This window comes from Pipistrellus kuhlii, unplaced genomic scaffold (genome assembly GCF_014108245.1).
Source record: "Pipistrellus kuhlii isolate mPipKuh1 unplaced genomic scaffold, mPipKuh1.p scaffold_m20_p_155, whole genome shotgun sequence".
In the NCBI taxonomy this organism is placed as follows: domain Eukaryota; kingdom Metazoa; phylum Chordata; class Mammalia; order Chiroptera; family Vespertilionidae; genus Pipistrellus; species Pipistrellus kuhlii.
The window spans coordinates 63,113-87,553 of NW_023425466.1; the positions used below are offsets into that span (position 1 = coordinate 63,113).

Here is a 24,441-nt window from a genome sequence, read left to right on the forward strand (position 1 = left end):
CAGACTTCCTAGCTGTTCTCCAGGGATGGGGGTGGAGAGGGGTGTGACTCCGGGTGAATGGACCACATTCCCTCCCTCAGCCTCCATTTCCTCCTCTTAATACGGGTCCAACGACAGCACCCATCCCGTGGGATTGTGGTCAGTATTCGTTCATCCATTTATTCAGCGGGAATTTAATGAGCACCTACTGTGTGCCAGACGCAGTCCTCAGTGCCGTGGGTGCAGGGTGAGTAGGAAGACACAGACGGCTGCCCTCCAAGCCTTCTGTGCTGGCGGGTGATGTGGCCGGTGCCACCGGAGGCTGCACACGGAGGAGGTGCCGGGACGCTGGGCTATTCCCGACCCCCGGGAACCCCCGGTCCGGTTCGAGCCAAATGCCTGCCTCTCTGGTTCCTCCCGTTGTCTCCCTGGAGCTGCACCAGGCTGCCCCCTCCACCTGCCTGGGCAGGAGTGGCTGGCGGGTGTCGGGGTCCCGGAGGGAGTCGGGCACCCAGCCTGAGCTGAGCGCCCTGAAAGGCAGAACAAAGGACGAGGCAATCAAAGGAGGCGGCACCAGCGGCCACCACCGTCCTGCCAGCAGCTGCGGCACAGCCACTGCTGCTCTCGGTGACAGGCTGGCCCGGCTGCCACCAGCCCCCGTGCCCTCTCCCTCCGATGGCAAGCCGAGCGCCAGGGGAAGCCTAGAATTTACCCGAAATCGCACCATTGTTCCCCCATACTCCTCTCCTCTGGGGAACAAAGCTTCATTCATCCCAGGTGCTGCCATCCCAGGAATGGCAGACAGGGGGCCTGGGGTCGAGGTGTAAGCTCTAATTTGTAAGGGATTTGGGCCATGCCCCTCCCCTCCCCCCCCCCTTTCTTCCTCTCTCCTCTCTCTCTCTCTGAACCAGTTTCCCCATCTAGACATACTGGGAACTCAGATGGTTACAGGCCTGGGCAGCTAACAGAAGTGTGTGCAGTGGCCAGGAAGGCAAAGGTCTTCAAAATGTTGTTCTCTAGTGCCCGGCACACAGTAGGCACTCAATGAATACCTGCAGACACGAGCGAGGCCACTGTGACTCAGCTCCCATGAGCTGTTGCCAAGAAGGCCAAATCCCTGTGGCCACATCTTTGGATATTTCGGTATCGCTGAAATCCAGGCTTGAGCGAGTCCACCCCAATGTTTAAATGCCTGGTCATTGCCACTATGCCAGGGGGTCTAAGCCCGAATGGAACCCAGACGGTGTGGCTCAGAGGTTTAGCATCAACCTATGAACCAGGAGGTCACGGTTCGATTCCCGGTCAAGGTACATGCCCGGCTTGCAGGCTCATCCCCAGTGGGGAATGTACAGGGGGCAGCCAATTCATGGTTCTCTCTCATCACTAATGTTTCTCTCTCTCTCTCTCTCTCTCTCTCTCTCTCTCTCTCTCTCTCTCTCTCTCTTTCTCTTCCTCTCCCTTCCTCTCTGAAATCAATAAAAAAAATATGTATTTAAAAAAATAAAAATCAGAATACATTTTAAAAACCCAAATGGATTGGGAGCCAGATGACTGGGAAGACCCCACACAGAACCACATGGTGGGGAGAGCCAGCTTCCGGCTGCCCGCGGCCTCCAGGGTGAACCCGATTTGAAGGCGGTGACCTCTCTGACTGCCCTGCAGCCCCTCAGCCTCCCCGGGCACGGGCACGGCTGGAGACCCCCCTCCCGCTCCCCCTCCATCCCCACCGCCCCAGCCCTGCAGCCAGCGGACCCCGCGGAGCCTGGCCAGCCTCAAGCGTGTAGAAACCGCTAATGGGCTGTTGCTCAGCCTGACAAGTCCCCTGGGAGAGTTTGGTGGAAACAGAACACTGCGGGGTTATTGATCGCAGGGCGGAGGGGGGTAGCCTGGCCACAGCCTGCAGTTCTGATCCCAGCCGGGCCCCTTGCCCTAGCCAGCCCTGAGGGCCCTCAGTTGGGGAGGGGGGTAAGGGAGAGATGCTGGGTCACAAAGTGTGCTCTCTGAATGAAAGTTGTTATGATCACTTCTCAGTTGGTAGAGGATTCGGCCAAGTCCCTTCTAGGGCCCCGGGCACCCAGTGGGTGCTCACTTCATGCTCAACCCTCTGCCCAGCCCCTAGTCCCGGGCCTCCGCCTGCAGCGGGACTCTCCCACCTGACAGGATGTCCCATGACTGCCTCCCACAGGCCCCTTCCCGTCAGGGTCTGCGGGCCCCCACGCTGAGGTCACTTCCCTCCGGGAAGCCACCCCCACGGGAGGGCTCCCTGCTGAGCCGGGGAAGGAGCCTTTGGAGGCTGAGGGGCAGGCAGGAGGGCTCAGGCCCCCGCCCCTTTCTCTGCAGCAGTGTTTCCCAAAGTGTGGTACGCATACCCCCAGGGGTACGGGGAGAGTTTGGTGGGGGGTACCCGTTGCACCGGAGTGTGGTGGGGATATGCACTGCACCGTGCTTAGCTGCGCCTAATTCTGTGTTCTCATGAGGACGAGGGGCACTCAGCGTTACGGAAATTATAAAAGGAAATTATATACATATGTCAAAAGTTTGGGAAACACTGCTCTACAGAGATAGCTTCTTCTTGAGGCAAAAAGCTGGGTCTTGAGACCTCCACACAGCCACCTGCAGGCAGAGGGTCAGGTCGGGACCACGTCCTCAGAGCAGGAACCTCTCACAGCAAAGCTGAGGGAAAAGCTGAGGGAGGGAGTTCCCCGGCGCTGGAGGTATCCTAGTCCGGGCTACCACTAAGCTGAGCAGCACCCCTTCACACCAGTCCAATTCTGGCCTTTCTTTGACTACGTGCATGGCTCATCCTTCCCAGCCCCCAGGATTACACTTCTCTGGGCCTTGGTTGCCTCATCTGTAAAACAGAAACAAGTGCTGGTCCCTCCCTGGAAGAGACCGTGTGAGCATAAAAGGAGTGTGTGCAAGGCAAGTACTGAGCACAAGCACTCGCCATTGTACTGAGCAGAGCACACTGGCTCTGTTGACAGTCCCGTAGCTGCTGTCCGCCTCATGGTCTCTCCTCTCTGCTGTCCCCGTGTCCGGGCCTCCCTCTCTCGTTCTCACTCTGCCGTCTCAGCCTCGCTGTTTGGGGATTTTGTTTCTCTATGTCTCCCACACTGGCTCTCTCTCCTCTCTCTGCCGCTGTCCTACATCTGCTTCGGCAGCTCCCACTTTGATCTTGTCCTCTGGCAGTCTCTCTCGCATGTGGTCTCTGTCTCTGTCGTATCTCTCCCTCTCTCTCTCTCTCTCTCTCTGGGTCTCCATCTCTCTCTCTCTTGTCTCTGCCCCAGGCCTGAACTGGTCCCTGGCTGCCGTGGCTGCGGCCGCCCCCACACCCGGTCTCAGCTCCTGCAACCCTCCCGCTGAGCTTTGGCCAAAGCCTCTTTCCCCTCCGTTCAGCTGGAACAAGACTGGAATTTTGCAACCAAACATTCCTAGGGAACGGAGGAGGGGGCGGGGGACAGACCACAGAAGCAGACGCACAAACACAGGCCCAGGGACGGAGCGTGCCTGACCCGTGTTCCTCACTGCCATGGGGACGGGCCCTCGTGGCCGGCACAGCTGGGTGCCCTCAAGGCCCAGGCGGTGGCGGGAGGGGCGTGGGCTGCTCAAGGACACCCAGCGGAGCGGGTCAGTGAGAAAGCCCAGCCGGGCTGAGGCCCTCCCCGCCTCCCGGGCTGAAGAGCCTCCGGTCCCGTCTTAGACCCATTGTTCTGGCTGGAAATCTAGGCCAAGGCCACGGCGGCGGAGAAGGCCTAGTTCCGCCCCTGCTCCCTGGAACACCTCGAGATTGCAGTCCAGGCAGGTCACCAGGGAGCCAGCTGGCCCCCTCGGCCTGGTGCGGGGCCAGCGCCGCCGGGCGAGGTGGACGGGCGGGCAGCAGCGGGCGTGGGGGCGGGCGCGGGGCCGGCGGGAGGGTGGCAGCTGCCCTAATTACTCCCGCTCTCCGGGTTCCAATCTCGTTTGAAAAGGGCTCCGGGGACGCAGCCTTTAATAACTACCAGTAAACAGGCAGGAAAATCGATCCCTGGTAAACGGAGCCCGGGAGAGAGGGCCGATGGGGCGGGCTGGCCCTGGCCCGGCCCAGAGCAGCTCGCAGAGTCCTGTGTGGCAGAGCTGGCCAAGGCTGCCCTCAGGAGCCTTGTCTCCAGCCCTGGCCCCAGGGGTCCCCTGTGTGCTTTGGCTCCTGGTCCGGTCTCCACGAACACACCTCCTCCTCCTCCCACACCATCTGAGCCCTGACCTGTGTGCCAAGGAGGCTGCCTGTGGTGGGCATTTTCTCTGTTTCCCACGTCCATCACGGAAAATGACAGGTTCCTGAGGGGAGGAGCTGGGGATTAAGAAATTAGAGAAAGTGCCGAAACCGGTTTGGCTCAGTGGTAGAGCGTCAGCCTGAGGACTGAAAGGTCCCAGGTTCGATTCCGGTCAGGGGAACGTACATTGGTTGCGGGCACATCCCCGGTAGGGGGTGTGCAAGAGGCAGCTGGTCGATGTTTCTCTCTCATTGACGTTTCCAGCTCTCTATCTCTCTCCCTTCCTCTCTGTAAAAAAATCAATAAAATATATTTTTTTAAAAGAAAAAGAAAAAAAAGAAATTAGAGAAAGAAAGAGACAAAGGGCAGAAATAGATTCATCAAGCTGGGCGCTGGGTGGACGCCATCTCTCTGATGGAGAGGCTGCAAGGGCGACCCCCAAGCCACGCAGCAGGTTTATTTATAGGGTCAAAGGAGCCTATTTGCATTCTTAACTAGGCTCTACCATTACTGGATTTACATATCTAGACCCGCCCCTGCTGACACCTGGACAAAGGTACTCTGCCAGTGCCTCGGGCTCAGCTGACAATTTAAAGAATGTCCATGTGCCTTCTCAGGCGGCCCTCTACAGCTGCCTGTTTCAGCCGCAGATGCCTCCTTTGGGCCAGGCTCTGTCCGGGTCCTGGTAACACCGACCTGGTCCCTAGCCTCCTAAAAGCTATCAGCCCTTGAGGAAGATTAAGAACAAAAATGACCGAAACTGTTTCACTCAGTGGATAGAGCTTCGTCTTGCGGACTCAAGGGTCCCGGGTTCGATTCCTGTCAAGGGCATGTACCTTGGTGGCGGGCACATCCCCAGTAGGGGGTGTACAGGAGGCAGCTGATCGATGTTTCTCTCTCATCGATGTTTCTAACTCTCTATCTCTCTCCCTTCCTCTCTATAAAAAATCAATAAAATACATTAAAAAAAAAGAACAAAAATGAATAACTGCATCACAGTACAAGGACAGGAAAAAAAAAAAAAAGCTGTATACAGCAGAGAACAGAAAAGCACTTCCGGGAGGAGAGGAGCGTGCGGGGGTTTTGTAGGATGGATAGGAGTTTGCAAAGTGAACAAGGGCTGCGAGAGGGTGAATGTGGGTAACTGTATTTTTTTAAATATATTTTATTGATTTTTTACAGAGAGGAAGGGAGAGAGAGAGTTAGAAACATCAATGAGAGTCATCGATCAGCTGCTTCTTGCACGCCCCCTACTGGAGATGTGCCCGCAACCAAGGTACATGCCCTTGACCGGAATCGAACCCGGGACCTTTCAGTCTGCAGACAGACGCTCTATCCACTGAGCCAAACCGGTTTCTGCTGGGTAACTGTATATTTACATCAGGCATCTTAGCTAACTAACATTCACTGAGCCCTTACTCTAGCCCAGCGCTCAACTAAGCACCCATGGCGTACACGATCTCACCGTGTCCCACAGCTGGCGTCACTGCCCCCATTTCCCAGACGAGAACCCTGAGGCTGTGTGTGGGTCCAGAATTTGCACGTGGCCGGTGAGACTTCTGAGTTGTTTCAGCCACTTCGCTCTGCATCTCCCACACCGCACCCTGCTCTGCCGGTCCCAAGACGTGGCACACGGAGGTGGTTGAATAAAGCGAGTCCCCACCCCTTCTCTTCCCTTCCCTTCCCTTCCTATCCCGGTAACATAGCCCCTGGACCCTCACTCAGCGGGAGGCTAAGGGTGCTACTTCAGTCATATCAGACCTGAAGATCATCTCTCATGGGCCCCCATTTTGCAGACAGGGAGACTGAGGCCCTGGGAGGAAGAGGCCAGCACTCAGGAGCAGAGGCAGGATCAGGACCTGGGATTTCCCCTCTAAGCCATCCCCTCTCAGGCCTGCCCTGGAGGATCGCTGTTGTCAAGGGGAAAAAATCAATATGCACACACTCTATTAACGTGATAAATCAGGCATCGGAGGGAGGCTGCCCAGGGCCCCGGGGAGCTTTTCATGTGATTGGTTGGAACATTACAGGAGCCCTGGGACCCAGCCCCTACCCGCTGCTTCCATACCGACAGCTGCAGCTCTGTGCCTCGGTTTCCTCAGCTCTTCCGGTAGAGAAAGTCCGTAGCCCTTGGATTCTAAGTTCTAACGGAGAGAGCCAGCCAGCGTGGCTCAGGGGCTGAGCATTGTCCTATGATCCAGGAGGTCACGGTTCAATTCCTGGTCACGGTACATGCCCGGGGTGGTGGGCTTGATCTCCAGTGCGGGGCGTGCAGGAGGCAGCCCATCCATGATTCACTCTCATCATTGATGTTTCTATCTCCCTCTCCCTTCCTCTCTGAAGTCAATAAAAATGTAATTAAAAAATAAATTCAAACAGAGAGAGAGCAGAACCCAAGTGCAAACAGTCAGAGGAATCTAAGCAAGTGGAGTGTGTGGGGGGGGGGGGGGGGGGTGTACAAGGGGGCGGGGATCATGATGAGTCCCCACCCACCTGGCTGCAAATTCCTGGGCCAGGCTCCCTGGGGGAAGCCAACTACCAATGGAAACACGGTCATGAGGGCCTGCTGTGTGCCAGGCACCGTGCTAGACGCTTGGAATTCAGCAGCCATGAGCAAAGCCATCAAGATCTCTGTCCTCGTGGGCTGGCGGCCTAGTGGGAGGCGACAGAGGGGGAAGGAAGTGTGCAGATGATACACCAGGGCAGGCAATGCTAAGAGCCAGGAGGATGGGAATGGGAGGGCAGCCGTTCTGAGGTCTGGGAAGGTCTTGAACAGAGATCGAAAATAAAGGAGGGAGCCTCTGGGCGTGGCCACGCCTTTTCCAGGTGAGGGGACAGCATGTGCAAAGGCCCTGAGGCTGGCAGCGTTTGGGATGTTTGAGGCCCAGCAAGCAGGTGAGGGTGTCTGGAGCGGAGTGAGAGGGGGACTGTGTGGACCATGTAGGGCCTCAGAGGTCATGGCCAGGACTTTTGAGCCAAGGGAACCATGGGGGCCAGGGGAGTGTTTGGGGCAGGAGACGGGTGCGAGCTGCCTCGCACTGAGCAGGGTCCCTCTGGCTGCCGTGTGGGGAACACAGTACAGAAGGCAAGGCCGGAAGCAGAGACCGGCCATGCGTCTACGGCGATGGTCCAGGCGGGAGACAGGCAGTGGCTTGGACCGGGGAGGATGGGTGCCTGGGAGAGGAAGGGTCCGAGGCGGGCTGTGTGTGAAGGTAGGGGTGTGAGGGAAGAAGTGAAGCCACATTTGGGGGTTGGGGGCACACGCTGCGGGAAGGACGGAGCTTCCAGTCACCGCGACAAAGAAGCCTTGAGGAGGAGCGGGCTCGGGTGGGGACAGGTCGGAGCCGTGCTTTCGCAGAACTAAAGGTTGAGAAGGTGCCGAGAAGGAAGCTGCCGAGGGGGCAACAGGACACACGCGCCTGGCTCTCAGCAAGGAAGATGTGGCGGGAAATGACCCACTTTATTTTTATTTATTTTTATTTATTTTTTATTTATTTTATTTTTTTTTTAATATATTTTATTGATTTTTTTTTTTTGCCCCACCTCTTTCCCTCCCATACATACCCTCCCTCCCCAGAGTCTTATGTCCATTGGTTGTACTTATATGCATGTACACAAGTCCTTCGGTTGATCTATTATCTCCCCCAGATCTTCCTCTCCTCCCCACTGTAATTTGACAGTCTGCCTGTTGATTTACTGTCTCTATATCTGTCTCTTGGTTCATCAGTTTATAATGTTCTTTATCATCCACAAATGAGTGAGGTCATGTGGTGTTTCTCTTTCATTGATTGGATTATTTCACTCAGCATGATGTTCTCCAATTCCATCCAGGTTGCTGCAAATGATGAGAATTCTTTCTTTTTTATGGCAGCATAGTATTCCATTGTGTAGATGTACCATAGTTTTTGGATCCAATCATCTGCTGATGGGCACCTAGGCTGTTTCCAAATTCTGGCTATTGTAGATTGTGCTGCTATGAACATAGGGGTGCATATATCCTTTCTGATTGGTGTTTCTAGTTTCTTGGGATATATTCCTAGAAGTGGGATCACTGGGTTGAATGGGAGTTCCATTTTCAGTTTTTTGAGGAAACTCCACACTGTTCTCCACAATGGTTGCACCAGTCTGCATTCCCACCAGCAGTGCACGAGGGTTCCTTTTTCTCCACAACCTCACCAACACTTGTCGTTTGTTGATTTATTGATGTTGGCCATTCTGACCGGTGTGAGATGGTACCACATTGTTGTTTTGATTTGCACCTCTCGGACAATTAGTGACTTTGAGCATGTTTTCATGTGCCTTTTGGCCTGCCTTCTGTCTTCTTTTGAAAACATTCTATTTAGGTCCATTGCCCATTTTTTAATTGGATCATTCATCTTCCTTTTATTTAGTTGTATAAGCTGTCTGTAAATGTTGGAGATTAAACCTTTATCGGTGGTATTATTTGCAAATATGTTCTCCCACACTGTGGGCTTTCTTGTTGTTTTGTTGATGGTTTCTTTTGCCGTAAAAAAGCTTTTTATTTTGATGTAGTCCCATTTGTTTATTTTCTCTTTAGCTTCCATTGCCCTAGGGGCAGTATCAGTGAAGAAGTTCTTTTGGCATACGTCTGAGATTTTGCTGCCTGTGGATGCTTCTAGTATTTTTATGTTTTCCCGTCTGATGTTTAAGTCCTGTATCCATTTTGAGTTTATTTTTGTGAATGGTGTAAGTTGGTGATCTAGTTTCATTCTTTTGCATGTGTCTGTCCAATTTTCCCAACACCATTTATTGAAGAAACTGTCTTGACTCCATTGTATATTCGTGCCTCCTTTGTCAAATATTAATTGAGCATATTGATTTGGGTTGATATCTGGGTTCTCAGTTCTATTCCATTGATCTATATGTCTGTTCTTGTGCCAGTACCAGGCTGTTTTGAGACAGTGGCTTTGTAATATAGTTTGAAGTCTGGTATTGAGATCCCTCCTACTTTACTCTTCTTTCTCAGGATTGCTGAGGCTATTTGGGGTCTTTTATTGTTCCAAATGAACTTTTGGAGAGTTCTTTCTAGGTCAGTGAAATATGCCGTTGGTATTTTAATGGGGAGTGCATTGAACCTATAGATTGCTTTAGGAAGTATGGACATTTTGATGATGTTGATTCTACCAATCCATGAACATGGTATGTTCTTCCATCTCCTTACATCTTCCTCTATCTCTTTTTTCAGTGTCGTATTTTTCAGTGTCGTATTTTTATTTATTTTTAAAACATATTTTATTGATTTTTTTTTTACTGAGAGGAAGAGAGAGGGATAGAGAGTTAGAAACATCAACCAGCCGCCTCCTGCACAACCATCACTGGGGATGTGCCCGCAACCAAGGCACATGCCCTTGCCCAGAATCGAACCTGGGACCTTTCAGTCCGCAGGCCGAGGCTCTATCCACTGAGACAAACCGGTTTTGGCACTTTAGAATCATCAGGGACAAGGCAGTGTTTGTCGTGATGGTTCCTTTTATCAGCCCCACAAGGAAGGCCTGCTTGTGCCCACTTTAGAGATGGGGACAGGGAGGCACAGAGACGCTGAGTCACCTGACTGTCGCCACAGAGCTGGGAAGTCAGGCAGTCAGGGCCTGAAATCAGGTCAGCCTGCCTGCCTCCCAGCCCCGGGCCCAGCCCACACCCTGTGCTCTGCGGTTCCTCTCACCAAACCCTCCCCGCAGCCCAAGGTGAGAGGGGCAGGGTGAGTCACAAACCGGCGTCACCTTCATTTGCGAGGTGGGGAGGAACCACGGAAACCCAGGGGGCCCTAAGGGACTTGCCCGCAGCCGAGGAGCGGGCGGGCCTGCCATCTTCCGAGGGAGTGCCACGTGGGCACAGCCGGAGACAAGTCCTGCAGCCTGGGCGTGGGGCTATGTCTGCTAAACCCGGTGTCCCCTGGAGCCGTGCCATCTGAGAGCACCTGGAGATCTGGGAGCCCGGGAGCAGGGCCAGGAGTGAAGCCTCGGTGCCCTCGTCTTTGAAATGGGGGCGTGGGCATCCGCCCGGCTGGGTGACCGTGCGTTTTTTTACGTTCTTTTCGAATGAGCACTCAGCACGGGGTCCCCCAGAGAGCCTGTCAGCGAGTGTTTCTGAAAGGAAGGAGCAAAGGAACGAACAGAGGAAGGAAAAAACACATCAGCGGACCCAGGAATGGGCCAGGGCAGGGATAAGCAGAAAGGCCCGAGGGAAGTGAGAAGGAATCCACGTCTGAGCTAACGAACCCACCCTTACGGTCAGCCAGTGCCTGTGAGCCCCGACTGGGGTGGGTGCTGGGGGGTACAGCCGCGAATAAAACAAAGTCCCTGCGTTGTGGCGGGGGACACTCCAGCCAGAGGAGGCAGGAAGCAAGAGGAGGAGGTCAAAGAGGAAGTATCCCAGGCGGAGAAAAGGGAGGAAGGAGGAGAGAAGGGAAGGAAAATGAGGACAGGGGCGCACATGTACAGTGGGATGGTGGTGAGTGGAGGAACGGCCATGCTTGGACGATGGAGTGAGGGCGGGGGCGAGAGGAAATGCAGGTGTGAATGAGCATGGTAGCTGACCGCGGGTGGGCGTGGGTGAAGGGACCCATGGAAGGGCTGCTGAATGAGGGACCTGAGGAATGGATAAATGTGTGGATTAGGGCAGGAAGCAATGAATGTGCTAGCAGTGTTTCCCAAACTTGTGACATATGTGTACCCCTTCTATAATTTTTGTAATGCTGAGTACCCATCGTACTCATGAGAACATAGAATCAGGCGCAGCTAAGCACGGTGCAGTGCATATCCCCACCAAACTCCGGTGCAACGCGTACCCCCACCAAACTCTCCCCGTACCCCTGGGGGTACGCGTACCACACTTTGGGAAGCACTGCACTAAGGGTAGAAGGACGGGATGAATGAGTGAACTAATGAGGGTCTGCATGCCACCCATGTGTCTGCATGGATCTCTGCCCTCAGGGGTGCTGACTCTGCCTGACCTTGCCTGGGCTGCCCAACCCCAATCCCAACCCACACCCCACCCCAGGGCCGTGCCTGGGTGGCCCCTGGGAGGGGGAGGGAGCCTGCCTGTCCTGCCCTCGCCCTGCCTGGCTGCCCTGCATCGGGTGCTGCCCTGACCCCACCTTTGTGCACCCTCCTCCCCGCCCTGCACTTCATCCTCCCACCTCCCTGTGCGGCCCCTCCAGCCCTCTGAGCATCCCTCGCCCCGGGCCTGACTCCCTCTCCCCTTTGCGCGCAGGCACCATGCGGCCCGTGCGGCGCAACTTCTACGACCCGTCGTCGGCGCCTGGCAAGGGCATCGTGTGGGAGTGGGAGAGCGATGGCGGCGCCTGGACGGCCTACGACATGGACATCTGCATCACCATCCAGAACGCCTACGAGAAGCAGCACCCCTGGCTGGACCTGTCGTCGCTAGGCTTCTGCTACCTCATCTCCTTCGGCAGCATGTCGCAGATGAACCGCCAGACACGCCGGCGCCGCCGGCTGCGCCGCCGCCTGGACCTGGCCTACCCGCTCACCGTGGGATCCATCCCCAAGTCGCAGTCGTGGCCCGTGGGCGCGGGCTCGGGCCAGCCCTGCTCCTGCCAGCAGTGCCTGCTGGTCAACAGCACGCGCGCCGCCTCCAACGCCATCCTGGCCTCGCAGCGCCGCCGGGCGCCCCCGGCCGCCGCGCCCCCGCCGCCCCCCGGGGGCCCGCCCGCCGCCGTGCGCCCCAGCGCCACCTTCGCGGGCCCCGCACTCTGGGCCGCGCCCACCGCCAGCCCCGCCGAGCCCGCGCCGCCCTCCTCCGGGGCGCCCCCGCGGAGCCCCAGCGCCCCCGGCGGCGCGCCCGCCCCGGGACTGAACAACCTCAACCGGCCCGGACCCCAGCGCGCCTCCAGCGGGAGCACCCGCGCCTCCATCCCGCCCGGGTAAGACACCTCCCTCTCTCCCCCCTGGCGCAGGCCTGGCCGCCCAGAGGACAGGTGCAGAGAATGACTATCACAGTAACAAGCGTAAGCAGTATTTAGCATCTATTTTTTTAATATATTTTATTTATTTATTAAGTATATTTTATTGATTTTTTACAGAGAGGAAGGGAGAGGGATAGAGAGTTAGAAACATCGATGAGAGAGAATCATCTATCAGCTACCTCTTGCACACCCCACTCTGGGGATGTGCCTAAAACCAAGGTACATGCCCTCGACCGGAATCAAACCTGCATCCCTTCAGTCCACAGGCCGATGCTCTATCCACTGAGCCAAACCGGTTTTGGCAATATTTAGCATCTATTAAGTATTCGCTTTTTGTCAGGCCCTCACTAAGCGCCTTCATGCGTTTCCACTTGTTTATCTCCGCGCACAGAGGACCCTGTGCGGTAGGTACCGTTCGCTCGCCGTTACAGGTGAAGACCCTGGAGGGGGAGGGTCTGTAACTTCAGGGATCACGCAGTTCGCAAGTGGTAGGCCTGGAGCAATGATAATAAGGGCACGCCGTCCGTGTTTGTTTGCTGAGCTTGGTCTGCATCGTCTCGTTTGCTGCTCCAGCTCATCCAGTCGTGCCCACGAGACAGACGGAGAGGCTGAGGCCGGGAGGGGTGTGGCACCTGCTGCGAGTCCCCCAGGTGGAGAGCGGGGTGGACACGCAGGCCTGGAGGGTCCAGAGTCTGTGTTGTTAGATGGTTTCCACCCCCAGCCCGGTCCGTGCCCATCTCAGGGGAAGGCTCCAGCAAGCACCCGCCACTCACCCCAAACAGTTCCCCAGAGGCCACACCTGAGTTATCACTGTGGCTTTGGGCTAATCCTGTGGTTTGCAAACTGGGTTCCAGGGACTCCGGGGGTGGCCAGAGACAGTGGCAGGAGAGGGTGACGGATCAGGAGAAATCACACCCAGGAACCAGCCTCTGCTCTTGTTTTAACCAAAATGGCCCTTTTTGGGGGGATCTTTGATGAACTGGCAGGATTTCCCAGTGGATGTCATCGAGGAAGGGGAACCCAGGTCAGACCAAGATTGGGAATTCCTGCGTTAAGGCATCCAAGCCCAGGATGGGGGCCCAGTGAGCCTGTCTCAGCAGAGGACCATGCCCTGAGGGAGTGGGAATGAGAGCCAGGAGCCATGACCTTGACCTCGGGACAGCCCAGAAGGGAAAAGACCAGGTGGCGTTTGGATCCTGATGCCCAAGAGGAAGGGCGGGCACTGCTTGTGTCGCTGTGGCATGGCTCCAGGGACTGGCCGTGACAGCCTAAGACCAGCAAAGGCCACATCTGGATCCAATCTTTGAGGCCACCTCCTCCAGACCTCCCATTTCACCAAGGGAAACTGAGGCCTTGAGAAGGGAAAGGGACCCCAACGTGAGACGGGCTTCTGTCCTCTTGAGAGCCTGCTCAGGTTCAGGTCCCCTCTGGGCTGCTTCGGGGCGGTGAGATCTGGGCCTCGCCCTTCCCCTTCGTCAAGCCTCAGTTTCACCATCTGTGAAATGGGAGCAGGACTCCCCACCCTGTGGAGAGGCTGTGACCCTGAACATGGCATCTGCACCCGCAGCCGTCCGGCAGTGACAGGGGACTGTTTTTGTTATCCGGGAGGAAGGTGGGTGTAGGGGGGGGAGGGTAGCGGAGGCCGTAACTTTCCATGGGAAGATTGCAGCTGCCACCTGCCTGCCTCGCCCTTCCCTTCCCCGCCCAGCCCCTCCTCTGGGGCAGGCCCGGTGCCAGCAGACGGGAGACCTCAGGAGGCCGGGGACTGGGGTGTTGGTTGTGGCTCCCTGTCCTCAGCACCTTGGCTCCGGCTCCTGAGGGAGAGGAAGGGCTGGGGGGCCCCAGATCGACAAGAAGAGTGGATGGCCAGCTGGGGTGGGGGTTGGAGGGGGCAGAGCAACGGAAGGTCCAGGGACCTCGGCAGCAAGAACCGGGAACTTCTTCTCTTTGGGGCTGCATTGTGCCCGCACGGGCGGATTATGGGATTGGGATGGAATGGCATGGAGTAGAGTGGAGCAGCGAACACGGGTCTGTGTGAGCGTAGCCATAGTGTAAAAGGTGACCAGACGTCCCGCTTTTGGCGGGACAGTCCTGACTTTTAACAATTTGTCCCGCATCCCGTGGCATTTTTAAAAAGTCCAGATGCTTTCCAAAAATTGGGACTTTTTTAAAACGCCTCAGGACGCGGGGCCAATTGTTAAAAATCGGAGCATCTGGTCACCTTACCAGTGAGAACGGCTCCGGAGCCTTTCGCATCATTGCTGCATTGCTCCAGGGGCTGCCCGGTGAAGTGAATCTCTTATCCCTGAGAAACCGGGGAAAGCCGCAGTTTGAGAGCAGGCTGGGGATTATCGGCTTTTATTGGGCGATATTAATCCTTCACGTGTGGACCGTAGTGCAGGTTCACAGAGCACACCGGACAAACAGGGTCCAGGCTGGTGGGGAGACAGGCAGAGAGCAGGTAAACGCGGAAAGGAACACAATCCCTGGAGAGAGGGGGGGCGCTGGGGAGGGAGTGAGAGGGGAGCAGTGCTGCTGAGGGGGATGGGCGGTCAGGGCAGACCCCTGAGGAGGCAGCCAGCTCGGAGAAAGGCTGTTCCCCACAGAGGGAACAGCGGGCAGGACGTCAGAGGCACTAGAAGGCCATGGCTGGTTCGGGGAAGGGCTGGACGTGAGCGGGGGCGGTGTCAGAAGGGGAAGGCGCTGTGAGAGCAGAGGGTGGCTGTGGGGCTGCAGGTCCGGGCACCTCACGGAGCTAGAGGTTCCTGCTGGGACCTCAGGAGCTGAGATGTTTCCACATGGAACCACAGAGCCAGGTTGGGGGCGTGGTGCTGCCGGCAGTGGGAGCCGCAGAGTGTGCTGGAGCTCACGGGGCTGTGAGGAGAGAAGGATGGCTCCTGAGGGCGCTGATCATAACGCATGTCCCCTAGAACTTACCAGAACTCCGTTCTCCTCATCCACATGCCCCTACCCTGCTGTATCCTTCCGTCCATCCGTCCTCCTCCTCCTCCTCCTTCTGGGAGCTGTTTGTGACCTGAACACCAGACAGGACTCCCTCACCCCGCCCTGGCCTGGCAGAGCTGCCCAGTGTCCCCGACGCCCCTCCGGACTACCCTCCCCAGCCAGACAAGCCGCGTGCAGATCCCCCAACCCTCATCTCCAAGGAACGCCAGTTAAAAATACTCCTGGCTCAGAGTGGGGGGTGGGCAGGACCCGTGAAGCCTGCTACCGTGAGGGGAGGGAGAGGAAGGCGGGGGGGTGGGGCAGAACCTGGTCCCCCCCACCTGCAGCGTCCTGTTGCCAAGGCATCAGAGGCCCAGGTTCGGCCAAATGAGGGGATAGGGATGGGGTCTCTGAGGAGCCAGGCAGCCAGGCCTCCCACCCCCACCCTGGTCCCCAACACCCTACCCCCACCCCCAGTCCTCACAGCCCCGCCCACGGCCTCACCTCTGGGCCCTGGTGTCCAAATGTCCTTCTATAAGGACACAGGGCCCACCCGAGGGACCCCATCTCACTTCTGCAAGGGCCCCGCCCCACAGTGTCTAGGGTAGGGGTGTCGAACTCAATCAGAGAAGGGGCCAAAATCTAAAATCCAGCCTAAATCGCGGGCCGAATGGTTTACTGAACAGTCATAAACTGTCATTGTGATGGAAACGCAGCGGAGTGCAGTGATGACAGCGCGGTGCGGGCCACATTGCAAGGCCTGGCGGGACGGATTTGGCCCGCGGGCCTTGTGTTTGACACATGTGGTCTAGGGCCTGGGATCGGAGGTTAGTGAGAGAGGCCGGGACCGCCATGCACCAGGGACAGCCTCGGTGACTCTCCCAGCGGAGTCTGGTCTCTTCCCCTCCCGTCTCCCTGGCTCTGTCTGCCTGTCTGTGTCTGCTGCTCCTTCCCTCCTGCCGCCGTTTCCTTCTCAGCTCCTTCTCCCTTTCCCTGCTCCCTGCTCTCACCCTCCCTCTCTCCCGCGCGGGACTCACACACACCCAGAGTCCAGTTTCACCCCTTCCTGTCCCCGCTGGGCGACCCTGCGCACCCAGCTTTCCCTCCCTGGCCTCCGGGCCCCCCTCTGCCGAACGGCTGGAAACGCGGCGTGGCCAGCGTGGAACGGAGTGGGCTCTTCGGAGCGCTCTGAGCCCGTCCTCATCCCACCCTCCCCTCAGCCCTGGGTGGGCCGCAGCCTGGAGGCCCAGAGACGGCCACTGCCTTGGCCCAGGCTGCACAGCCAGAGGGGGGAGTGCCTCCAGGGCCCGGGTTTTTCCACTCGCCCCTGGGCGGGGGCGGGGGCGGGGAGCCAGCTGGCGGCCGGGCCTGGGGGACAGCAGGGGTGGGGAAGATCCGCCCTGTCCCCCGAGAGGGCAGCGTCCAGCACTCTGGAACACAGCTGTGGGCAGACTCAGAGTTTCCACCCCACGCGGTGGAGCGAGGGAGGGGGGAGGGAGAGGGGGCAGCTGCAGGCCTGTTTTTCTGTGCTGAGCGCTCACATGTCGGCCCAGCCTCGTGCGTGCGGCTGGGACACGCGATCATGCGATCGCCTCTCTCGGTTCCCGCCTTGTGGGAGGCAGGTCCTGTGACCCCCGTGTGGCATGCCAGGAAACGGAGGCTCACACAACGAGGACTCTGATTCAGAATCCCCCCTCAGGGTATTGGGGTGTCCCGCCCTCCTGCCTTCCCCTCTCCACATTTCGAGCCGTGGTCCCCAAGCCACCCCCAGCCCCCGCCACAGCCCTGATTCCAGGGGGTGTCGGCCCCGGAGCAGAGGCTGCGTGTGGGCCCAGCTTCCACATCTCCTCTCCCTGAGCCCAGTGGAGCCCATGCCTCTCTGGCCCTCAGCTTTTGCACCTGTGGGGTGGGGCGGGCAACCCGTCCTTGTCCGGCTTGAGGCCACATGTCGAAGTGGCCATCTTTTTTATTTATTTATTTTATTTTATTTTATTTTTAAAGAAGGGAGAGGGATAGAGAGTTAGAAACATCGATGAGGGAGAAACATCGATCAGCTGCCTCCTGCACACCCACTGGAGATGTGCCCGCAACCAAGGTACATGGCCTGGACAGGAATCGAACCTGGGACCTTTCAGTCCACAGGCAGATGCTCTATCCACTGAACCACACCGGTCAGGGCAAAGTGGCTGCCTTTTGAAGTCTGCACCACTGACATCCCCTCGGGGGCAGCGGGAGAGGGTACGTCTCGCTCCCCCCCCTGAGGAGTGCCCAGCACCAGCCTCCTCGGTGCCCAGTACCCGGTGCCCGGTGTCCAGCACCTCTGGTTCCTCCTGTTTCCTGGGCTCCCATGGAAAAAGCAGGAGCTTTTTCCATCGTTTGCTTCTCCCACTCGCCCTTCTCTTGGGCTGTTTGCTGCTTTGAGGCCTATCTGCCCGCACTCCTTCTGAGCTAAGGGCGCTGACCCTGTACCCGCCACCTTTTCCCCCATTTGCTGTCTGTTCCCTGGTTAATTCATCCACACGCCTCAGCAACTGCTGTCTGGCAGGTGCTCGGCGGGATCCTGGAGATGCATCCGTGAACGAAGCAGGCCACCCCCACCCTCCCCCCCGAGCTCACATTCAAGACGCAAACAACGAAAATAAATTCTGGAATATGGCAGAGCCCTAACTGCTACAGAGTGAAAAAGAGAAAAATTGTAAAGGATGTAGGGAGCAGTGAGAGAGATGTCATTTTATTTTATTTTATTTTTTAAATATATTTTATTGATTTTTTTACAGAGAGGAAGGGAGAGGGATAGAAAATTAGAAACATCGATGAGAGAGAATCATCGATCAGCTGTCTCCTGCACACCCCCCACTGGGGATGTGCCCGCAACCAAGTACATGCCCTTGACCAGAATCGAACCCGGGACCTTTCAGTGCACAGGCTTATGCTCTATTCATTGAGCCAAACCGGTTTCGGCAGAGGGATGTCATTTTAGGCAAAGAGACCAGAAAAGGCTCCCCTGAGAAGGTAGCATTTGAGCAAAGATTGACGGAGGCTTAGGAGGAGCTCCAGGCAGAGGGAGCAGCTTGTGCAAAGGCCCTGAGGCAGCGGCAGCTGGCATGTTGGGGGAGGCCCGTGTGGCCGATGAGGCTGCAGAGGGTGAGCAGGGGGAGAGGAGGTCAGACGTGAAATGGGGCCAGTTCTCCGGGGCCCTGAGGGCTGTGTCGGGGACTTGGGCTTTGACGTGTGTGTGTGTGTGTGTGTGTGTGTGTGTGTGAGAGCCGGGAGCCTGCAGAGCTGTGAGCCGGGGAGGAGAGACGGGTGTGACTTCGCTGTAACGGGGTCACTGGAGATTGAGAACAGCCTGCAGGTGGGGCCGAGCGGGAGGCGGGGAGCGGGGGGCAGGTGGGCTTTGATGTGGTGGTGATGCTTGAGTGTGTTTTGTTCCTCCTCCTTTTTTTTTTACTCCCAGCAGTGATTTTACGTTCTCACTTAAAAGAGTCTGCATTCTGTGCCTGCAGTTCTTTAATAGGCGTCGCATCGAAATGCTTTTAAAAAAAATAAAAAGAACTGAAAAGCGCACCATGAGGAATGTGTCCCCACCTGGCCTCCCGCCACCCCGCCCTCCCCCTTCCTGTCCTTGTGGGGGGGGGAGCGAGGGGGGGGGGTGTAGGGGCTGTGACTCCGCAGCTGCCATTTCCCCACTGCCTCAGCTTCATCACGAGGTCAAACCAAACACCCACCCCACCCCACCCCGCAGACCTGAAGCACTTCCTGCCTCGCTCCCTGGGAGGCCAAACCACAGGCTCCTGTCTGCACAGGGCGCTGAGGCCGTGGGAACCAGCCCGGCCCTCTCCTCCCCTCTCTTCTCCTCCCCTCCCCTCCCCTCCCTTCCCTTCCCTCCTGGCTGTGCTCCTCCCACAGAGCGCTGCACTGGGCAGGCAGGGAGACCGAGAAGGTGGGGGGTAGAGTGGCCCTGATCCCCAGGCCTCGGGGTAAATCTGACCCCCAAGTGGCAACTGCCCCTCAAGATGCCTCCCCAGGGGACTTTTGCCCCTTTCACCCCTAGGAGCAGACGGGTGTGCAGGGGTGAGAGGGAAACTGAGGCCCAGGGAAGCTCTGGGCCTGTCCAAGCAGACAGGTGCCTGAGCGAGGAAAGGGGAAGCGAGCAAGGCCTCCAGGCAGCAGCCAGGCGGCTGGCACGTTTTGCTGGGCCCGTGGGGCACCCAGTCTTCCCAGCGCTGGCCGGGATGTCCTCAGGCTTCTGGCTTCTGCAGAGGGGTGGGCGGGCGGACCCGGTGGGGGTGGGCAGGACCCAGTGGGGGTGGGTGAGGGTGGGCGGGGCCCGGTGGGACCCAGGACTGTGGAGGGCAGGGTTGGGTGCAGGTGGACTGGGCACTAGAAGGGGGCAGGGGACAGGAGCAGGCCCAGGGAGCCTGGAAACCCCACGGCTTCCGCCCCCTCCTCACCCTCTTGGAACCAAATGCCTGAGGTCTGGGCTGCCCTAGGCCTCCCGAGGGGCCCCTGGGAGCTCTGAGGGCTCCTGACACTCATCGGGGGGCCTGGAAACCATCATCGGGGGACGGTGACACCGCTGCCAGGACGTCCAGGGGCAGGGAGGCCAGATGCAGGTGGAGGGGGACCTCAGCTGCCCGCAGGGAGTGTCCGTGTGGCTTCCCGCTGTCCCGGGCACTGCACTGCCCTGATGCTGGGCCGGAGCAGGGTGGCCGAGCAGACAGAGGGACCCACTGTGCAGCCCGCACAGGGCTGAGCCGGCCCCAGGGCCCAGGGGAGAGGCTTCAGCCCCCCTGCAGGGCACAGAGGTCTCAGAAGACTGGCACCTCTCCAGATGGCCCCACAGATCAGCCTGGTGGGAGCACCCTGCTCACTGACCCACAGCTCCAGGGACCCAGAGCCAGCTGGGTGACCCTTAGTGAGGTCGCTTCCCCTCTCTGGGCCTCACTCCCATCATCTGCAAAAATAAGTGACGAACACATTCCACCTGAGCCTAACAGATTCCACCTGAGCCGTATCTGCCCGCATGGCAGCGACTCCCCAGAGCAGGGTGCTGAGGGGGATTCTGCAGTTGCGTTCCTGGCTCATGGGAAGGTGTGCTGGGATTGATTGGTGATGCCTGTCCTGGGCGTAGGGCTACACCTGTGGTATATGTGCCATCCCTTCTCCAACCTCGTGTTGGGTGGGGGTTGTGTTTGGCGTTGGAGCCTCTGTTTCTACAGATACTGGGCCTCCCCCTGAGGAGACTGCAGAGCCAGCAGAGCGCTTCCTCATGGGGCTCAGCTTCCCCATTGAGTACGTACCGAGGACCCTGTGAGCGAGTTTCATCCTCAGTCCTGTCACAGGCCCGGGTCAGAGATGCTTCCAGAAGCTCACAGTCTGGGGGAAGAGAGAGGGGAGGAACCATACAACGAGAAAGCAAGAGCGAAAATGCCCGAGTCCTCAAGAGAGGAGAAGCACAGTCCCTGGGGAATGAAAAGGGGGCGTTGTAGGAACCCCTTTCACATCCCACTTGGCTCAGGGTTCCGGTTGAGGGTCCGGGTTCTGGAGAAGGCCGCACACAAATGCAAAGAGACTAGAAAATGTATTAATTTGGCGATATCGGGGGCCAGGCGGGAGCCCACCTCTAGGGGGAGGACTACCCACTGCTCTGGCCCTGCTATCCCTTTCATAGAGGCTATGGGAGACACTCATAGCCCTTAGGCAGGTAATAACAGAAATTCACCTAAGACCACAGAGGTAGGGGCTGCTTCAGCTAACAATGCCTCAACTAAACCGTGAGTGGTTAAGGCTGCTGACCAGCCTTCCTGACTTCCTGTCCACATCTCTCTGTCAGTGAGTCAGTCAGTGATTGGTTCCCGGTAAGGTGTGGCTATGAATTCGCGTGACGGGGGTCCGAAGTGGCCTCCCGAGGACAGTCACCTCTGACCCTGTCTTCAGAGGGCAGGTATGACCTGTCTGGTCTCCCCAAACCCTTGCGTGGAACTCCTGCCTCGGATTGGATGGGGAGCATTTCCGGGAAATTCTTCAAGAATGTTCGCGTGGGCTGTTCCCCCGGGATGCCCTCCCTGAGCATGGTCACTTAGGATGCATGTTGGCCGAGACCTCCCAGGGCCAGCAGCTGCAGGGGGGAGGGGGGGGGGGTCCCGGGACTCCTGCTCCAGGCTCACTTCAGATCTGCAGAAAAGTCCATGCGGACCGCCTCCCTGAGCACGTGCAAATGAGTCCCCTTGGGACCTCCCCCCAGAGCCCGGGCTGCCTTCCTTCATTCACGAAATAAGTGTTTACTGAGCATCTACTATGTGCTAGACCGGCGGTTCTCAACCTTCCTAATGCCGCGGCCCTTTAATACAGCTCCTCATGCTGTGGTGACCCTCAACCATAAAAATTACTTTCGTTGCTACTTCATAACTGTAATTTTGCTACTGTTATGAAACGTAATGTCAATATCTGTGTTTTCCGATGGGCTTAGGCGACCCTGCTAATGGTTCTCAACCTGTGGATTAAGAACCGCTGCTGTAGCCGAAACCGGTTTGGCTCAGTGGATAGAGCGTCGGTCTGCAGACTGATAGATCCCGGGTTTGATTCCAGTCAAGGGCATGTACTTTGGTTGCGGGCACATCCCCAGTAGGGGGTGTGCAAGAGGCAGCTGATCAATGGTTCTCTCTCATCGATGCTTCTAATTCTCTGTCCCTCTCTCTTCCTCTCTGTAAAAAAACAATAAAATATATTTCTTTAAAAAGAAAAGAAAACTGCCATAGAGTCTAAGTAGGGGGAGTACAGGAGGCAGCCGAATGATGTTTCTCTCTCTCTCTCCCTCCCTCCCTCCCTCCCTCCCTCCCTCTTTCCCTCTCTCCCTCTCTCCTTTTCTCTTCCTCTCTTTCTCTCTCTCTCTCCTTCTCTCTTCCTCTCTCTCTAAAATCAACAAGAACCTTTTCTTTTTAATTAAAAGAAGACACTGGGGCAGAAGCCTGTGTTGAGTAAGGAAGCGAGACATGTGGCTACCTGGAAGAGCATCCTGGGAGCGGGATCCGCAAGTGCAAAGGCCCTGGGGTGGGGATGTGCCGGGCATGTTAGAGGAGCAGCAGGGAGACCTGGGACGCGGGGGTGGAGGGGCAGGGGGTGGGCATGGGGGCAGTGGAGTTCCAGGGCTCAGTACTGGCTATCCCGTATAGAATAAGAAAGCCACATTTGCTCTAGCAAGGAAGGAACTGCCAGGGATGGAGGGCGGAGGACAGACGGGATCTGCTGAGGGCGGGGAACGAGCAGGAAGACCAGTGTAGCTGTGGGGCCCATTTCTCCTCTGGATGGGGGGTCGGGGGGTGGCGTGGGCCTGGCTTCTGGTCAGAGCAGATTTCAGGGGGATTTAAGGGTTCCTGTGACCCTCCGCCAGGCCGGGCCCCAGGAGGGCGGGGCGGAGAGTGAGGGTGGCCCCGCTTCCGGGGCCCTGCGTCCGCGGCCTCCTGTCCGGGGCAGGAGGATGTTCTCACTGGCAGGGAGGAAGCCGCACACCCCACATCAAAAGGGGGGCCCAGGTGGCTCCCACGCTCGGTGTCGTGGGAACCCTGCTCCCCTGGGTTCTCGCAGGGAGCCTGCAGGTTGGGAGGGGCTGGGGCCGCTTTGGGGCTGTCCCCCAGATCCCCGATAGGTAAACAAAAACCAGCCCCGCCGTCACACCCCACTCCCCACCCTCTCCCCAGGAGCGCGGCTGACGTTGGCAGCCCGGGGCTCTGTGGTTTTTTTAGGGGCGCCACAGATTGTAAGAAAGCCGAGACCTAAAATGCTCCCAGGCCAGAGGCTCGGCAAGATCAGGGCCAGGAGCTGCCCCCACATCAGCCAGGCGTGCTGTGCGCATGGAGCCCGCTCCCCGGTGCCAGCTGTGCCCGCCAGGGGCCGGGGACAAGGCAGCATCAGGCAGGCTCAGTCCTTAGCTAGCAGGCTGTGGGGCTGCAGCGGCTTCTTCCCCAGCTGTCCCTGCCCCCTCCCTGCCTGCACCCCTTCCCCTTCCTGCACCCCTTCCTGGCACAGCCCCCGGGCCCCCGGGCTGCCCCTGGCTTTCAGAACACACTTCTTTTTTTGGTTTGTTTTTAAATATATTTTTATTGATTTCTTACAGAGAGGAAGGGAGAGAGATAGTTAGAGAAACATCGATGAGAGAGAAACATCGATCAGCTGCCTCCTGCACACTTCCTACTGGGGATGTGCCCGCAACCAGGGTACATACCCTTGACCGGAATCGAACCCGGGACCTTTCAGTCCGCAGGCCGATGCTCTATCCACTGAGCCAAACCGGTTTCAGCAACATGTAGAATTTCATTGACTTTTCACAGCAAACAGAAGGAAGGTGCCATGTTACCCCGTGTTACATAGGAAACAGGCTATGAGGAGGAGGAGGAGGAGGAGGAGGAGGATGTGCTGTGGGTCACTTAGCTGGACAGTGGTTGACCTGAGATATGAGAGCAGCCCCCAAAGTCAGGGCCCTCTGGGGGGAGTGCAGAGAGGACACACAGACGGCATTTTCCTAGGGTCTCTTCTTGTGAACAGAGGACGATGCCCGGGACTCAGGCGCTGACGGCAGTAGATACCGCAGAGATGCAAAAAAATGTCCGTTACCAAGTGTCTTTGGAAAACCTGGGTGTACCATCGCCAGCTGTATTTCCGTAGGCAGGACTTATCAGAGCCTTTAACGTGCTCCTGTATGTTGTGAATTTCCCAGGAGGGAGACTTTGAAGTGTTTCCTAACTTACTGGATCCCCGGATCCTTCTTTCCCAAAGCCCCTGATGGGGATTAGTGCCTCTTGCAGCAGCCTGGGAGAGGGAGCCGCGGGAGCCCGGGTGCTCTGACCAGGGAGGAGGCCGGCTGCAGAAGGGGGGAGAGTCTCGGCACCACGGCTAGGGGTTCATTCCTTCATAACGGGGTGAGGCCCTGGCCACACCCACCTTGCCACAGAAGGATGTGGGAGTAGGAATGCAGTTCTCTGGGGATCGGTCTGGATGACAGGCACAGAGCTGTCAGTCACACTGTGCCCGGGCCCCTTGATCCTCCGGTGTGGGGACCTCAACCTCTTCTCCCCTCAGGGTCCCCGCACTTCCGGTGAAGAACCTGAATGGGAGCGGCCCGGTCCACCCGGCCCTGGCAGGTGAGATCCAGCCCGCTAGGAAGCAAGGAATAGAGTCCACCTGCTGGCTTCATGCCTCCATCCCTTAAGGAGCTCTTGGGCGGGGCCCAGAGTTCACACCCTCCCTCTGTGTGGGCGGGGCCGCAGAAGGCATTCTTTTTTTAAAAAAAATATTTTATTGATTTTTCACAGAGAGGAAGGG

At 57.6% G+C, this 24,441-nt stretch overlaps 1 protein-coding gene across 1 annotated transcript in view; it reads left to right on the top strand.

Moving 5' to 3' along the window:
- The window catches only part of DTX1 (deltex E3 ubiquitin ligase 1), a 36,894-nt gene that overhangs the window by 8,195 nt on the left and 4,258 nt on the right, over nucleotides 1–24,441 (top strand). Inside the window, exons 3-4 of the mRNA XM_036439459.2 lie at nucleotides 11,463–12,135; nucleotides 24,199–24,260. Of these exons, the coding sequence (XP_036295352.1) occupies nucleotides 11,463–12,135; nucleotides 24,199–24,260 (735 nt within the window). The remainder of the gene's footprint in view (nucleotides 1–11,462; nucleotides 12,136–24,198; nucleotides 24,261–24,441) is intronic.